The 3,052-nt window shown below is 37.4% G+C and overlaps 1 protein-coding gene across 1 annotated transcript; it reads left to right on the top strand.

Annotated features, from left to right (window-relative positions):
• Positions 1 to 698: 698 nt before the first annotated feature.
• On the top strand, positions 699 to 1,724 carry LOC104221877 (zinc finger protein ZAT10-like). The gene has a single exon (XM_009773017.2). It carries the CDS (start codon positions 785 to 787, stop codon positions 1,544 to 1,546), a length of 762 nt encoding a protein of 253 aa, XP_009771319.1. The 5' UTR covers positions 699 to 784; the 3' UTR covers positions 1,547 to 1,724.
• The last annotated feature ends 1,328 nt before the right edge of the window (positions 1,725 to 3,052 follow it).

Raw genomic sequence — 3,052 nt, forward strand, 5'->3', positions numbered from 1 at the left:
GAAAGTCAAATAAGAGAGTTTGGCTTTTGGATGGGTCAAGATGCACTGGTCAATAAATGAACGGATCAATAACCCATCCAAAAATTACTTAATTAGACTGAGATGAGCTGAATCAAGATGAGCTAAAATTTGATCATAGCCTAACCCGCCCAACCTTTCAAGCTTTAATTAAGGTACGTGTTTCCTATAAATTATTTAATTTTCAAATAACACTTTTTTGGTTTTGGATGGTTATATAACGTACCAAACAAACAAAAAAATTTATTTGTAAGATATTTTAATAAAATTATTTATGGATCAAATTGGACTAAAAATCAGCCCAATTTAGATATGCTGGGTCAAGATGGATTATATTTAACTAATGAGCGGGTTAATAATCGGCTTAACTTTGCGCGGATTGGACAGGTCAAATGAGTTTGGACTCAAATTACCTATCTAGATTAAGAGTGAAATATTTAGATATATTTAATAAATTGTTATAAAAATATATAATCTAAGCAAAATTTAGTGGATTGGTCCGAACCCATATCTAGTTGTCCAGTTCCGCCTCTCAAATACTCCCTTTTTCCAACGTGCTCCACTCCCCCCTTTCCAATTTTAATATCTTTCAATTCAATTACTTGAGTAACCATCTCACTTCTTTCTCCTTCCCACGCAACTTCGCTTATTTCCCCCTTTATATATCCCACACACTTTCTTCTTCACACTCATTCACTCACAAAATCTTCTCTATCTCTTCTCTACTTACAACATATTCAGAATTCAATCAAATAATAATATAGCTATGGCACTTGAAACTTTGAATTCTCCAACTACAACAACTCCACCAACTTTCCAATTTGAGAACAACGGCCAGCTTCGTTACCTTGAAAATTGGACTAAAGGTAAAAGATCAAAAAGGCCTCGTAGTATGGAACGACAGCCTACTGAAGAAGAGTATTTGGCTCTTTGTTTGATTATGCTAGCGCGAAGCGATGGTTCTGCTAATCAGGAGCAGTCTCTAACACCACCGCCAGCACCAGTGATGAAAATACACGCGCCGCCGGAGGAGAAGATGGTGTACAAGTGTTCAGTTTGTGGTAAGGGTTTTGGATCTTATCAAGCTTTAGGAGGACACAAAGCTAGTCACCGGAAGCTCGTCGCCGGCGGCGGAGGAGGAGATGACCAGTCCACTACCTCCACTACCACTAACGCGACAGGAACTACTAGCTCCGCTAACGGTAACGGTAACGGAAGCGGAAAAACTCACGAGTGTTCAATTTGCCACAAGTGTTTTCCTACTGGACAGGCTTTGGGTGGACACAAAAGGTGTCACTACGACGGCGGTAACAGTAACGCTAGCGTTAGTGTAAGCGCTAGCGTTGGCGTGACGTCATCAGAGGGTGTCGGGTCCACTGTGAGTCACCGTGACTTTGACTTGAACATTCCGGCGTTGCCGGAATTCTGGCCGCGATTTGGTTTCGGCGAGGATGAAGTGGAGAGTCCTCATCCGGCGAAGAAATCGCGGCTATCTCTGCCTCCAAAATTTGAATTATTCGGGGAATAGTGAGACTTTTGATTTGGTTACTTGAAGATGGGATTCAGGAATTTTGTAGACAATTGATGTAATATTTTTCTTTAGTTTCTTCCTTTTCTTATTGGGTGGGTGAATTTTTTTACTTGTTATCTGTAAATAGACCTAGTTATAGCGAATATTCAATTGATTGATTTAATTTTTTGTGGAATTGCTTTGGCCACGCTATTTTTCTTTTGCACTTTGGTTTCTCTGATTTAATTTTTGCTAATCAAACTAAATTAAGTAGGCAGTATTCAATCTCGTTCTGAATTCTCTTTTCATATTTCTAAATCGAGTTATAATTACTACACAATTAATGCTATTCAACTGAGTTTGTACTCTTTCCTTAACTATTCAACTTTTTCATGCTCTCTTTCTCTTATCCTGTTAATGTTAATATTCTTATTTGACTTTCTACTCTGAGATTTTAGAATTAATTAAGGAAATAAATTTGAATACGTCGTATGTGTAAATGCAGTTTAAAAAACGAGAAGAATTGAGTTCAAGCAAAAAGGGAAAAGAAAAGGTAAACGCTTTTCGTATTAGAAAGATTGTAAAGATTGAAGTTACGATGTCAATGCCATATTACATGTCACGACCATTTGGAGCGATTACTCGTTTGCTTTACAATTACGAGTGCTAATCTTTCAAATGCGTACAAAAGGCGGGCTGTCCATGTAAAATTGTAAATATGTAATTCATGTGTACTTAGGCACCGCACCGGTAAAAACGGGGCATTTGCATTTATACTCGTTATTTGGGTCACGTTTTAATTTGTGCCCGCTTTAAAAAAAAAATTGCAAACCCACTTTTTCGCGTAACTTCAGTATACGGGGCTGAAGTAGCAAAGACAATCACGCAAAACTTCAGCATTCTAGTAGACGGGACTGAAGTAGCAAGCGTGTTGAACCAACTGTGCTGAAGTTTTCATAGTAGCTGAAGTTTTGCTCTCTATTTGCTGAAATTTTTGTTTGTAATTGCTGAAGTTTTTGATTTTGTAACTGAAGTTTTTATTTTGTAACTGGCGAAGTTTTTGTTTTTGTAACTGGCGAACTTCAACTCTAGAGCTGAAGTTTTTGTTTTGTAACTGTCGAACTTCAGTTCTAGAGCTGAAGTTTTTGCTATTTATTACTATGAATCCACAATAATCTTCAAAGCGGGAATCACATCGTATGACAATCCACGACGATTTTCAAAGTGTGAATTCACATCGTATAACAATCTAAGTCCTTGTGAAATCAAACAGCTAGTATTCTTGCCAAATTACTTGTCGCGTTTGAGTTTTTAGTACTTACAATTAAAAGGAATTCTGAGTAATAGTAAGAAATATTTATTTAAAAGAGATAGCTGAAGAATAAACTTCGTCAAGAATATCTCCACAGCCCATGTCAATTACTGGAACATTTTCACAATCAGCGACTTCATAAAGGAGTGACCTATCGAATTGAGAGCGGATATAACTTTGAGGAGGAGAAGGAGGAGGAGGAGAAAATGAGC

This window comes from Nicotiana sylvestris, chromosome 4 (genome assembly GCF_000393655.2).
Source record: "Nicotiana sylvestris chromosome 4, ASM39365v2, whole genome shotgun sequence".
NCBI lineage: Eukaryota > Viridiplantae > Streptophyta > Magnoliopsida > Solanales > Solanaceae > Nicotiana > Nicotiana sylvestris.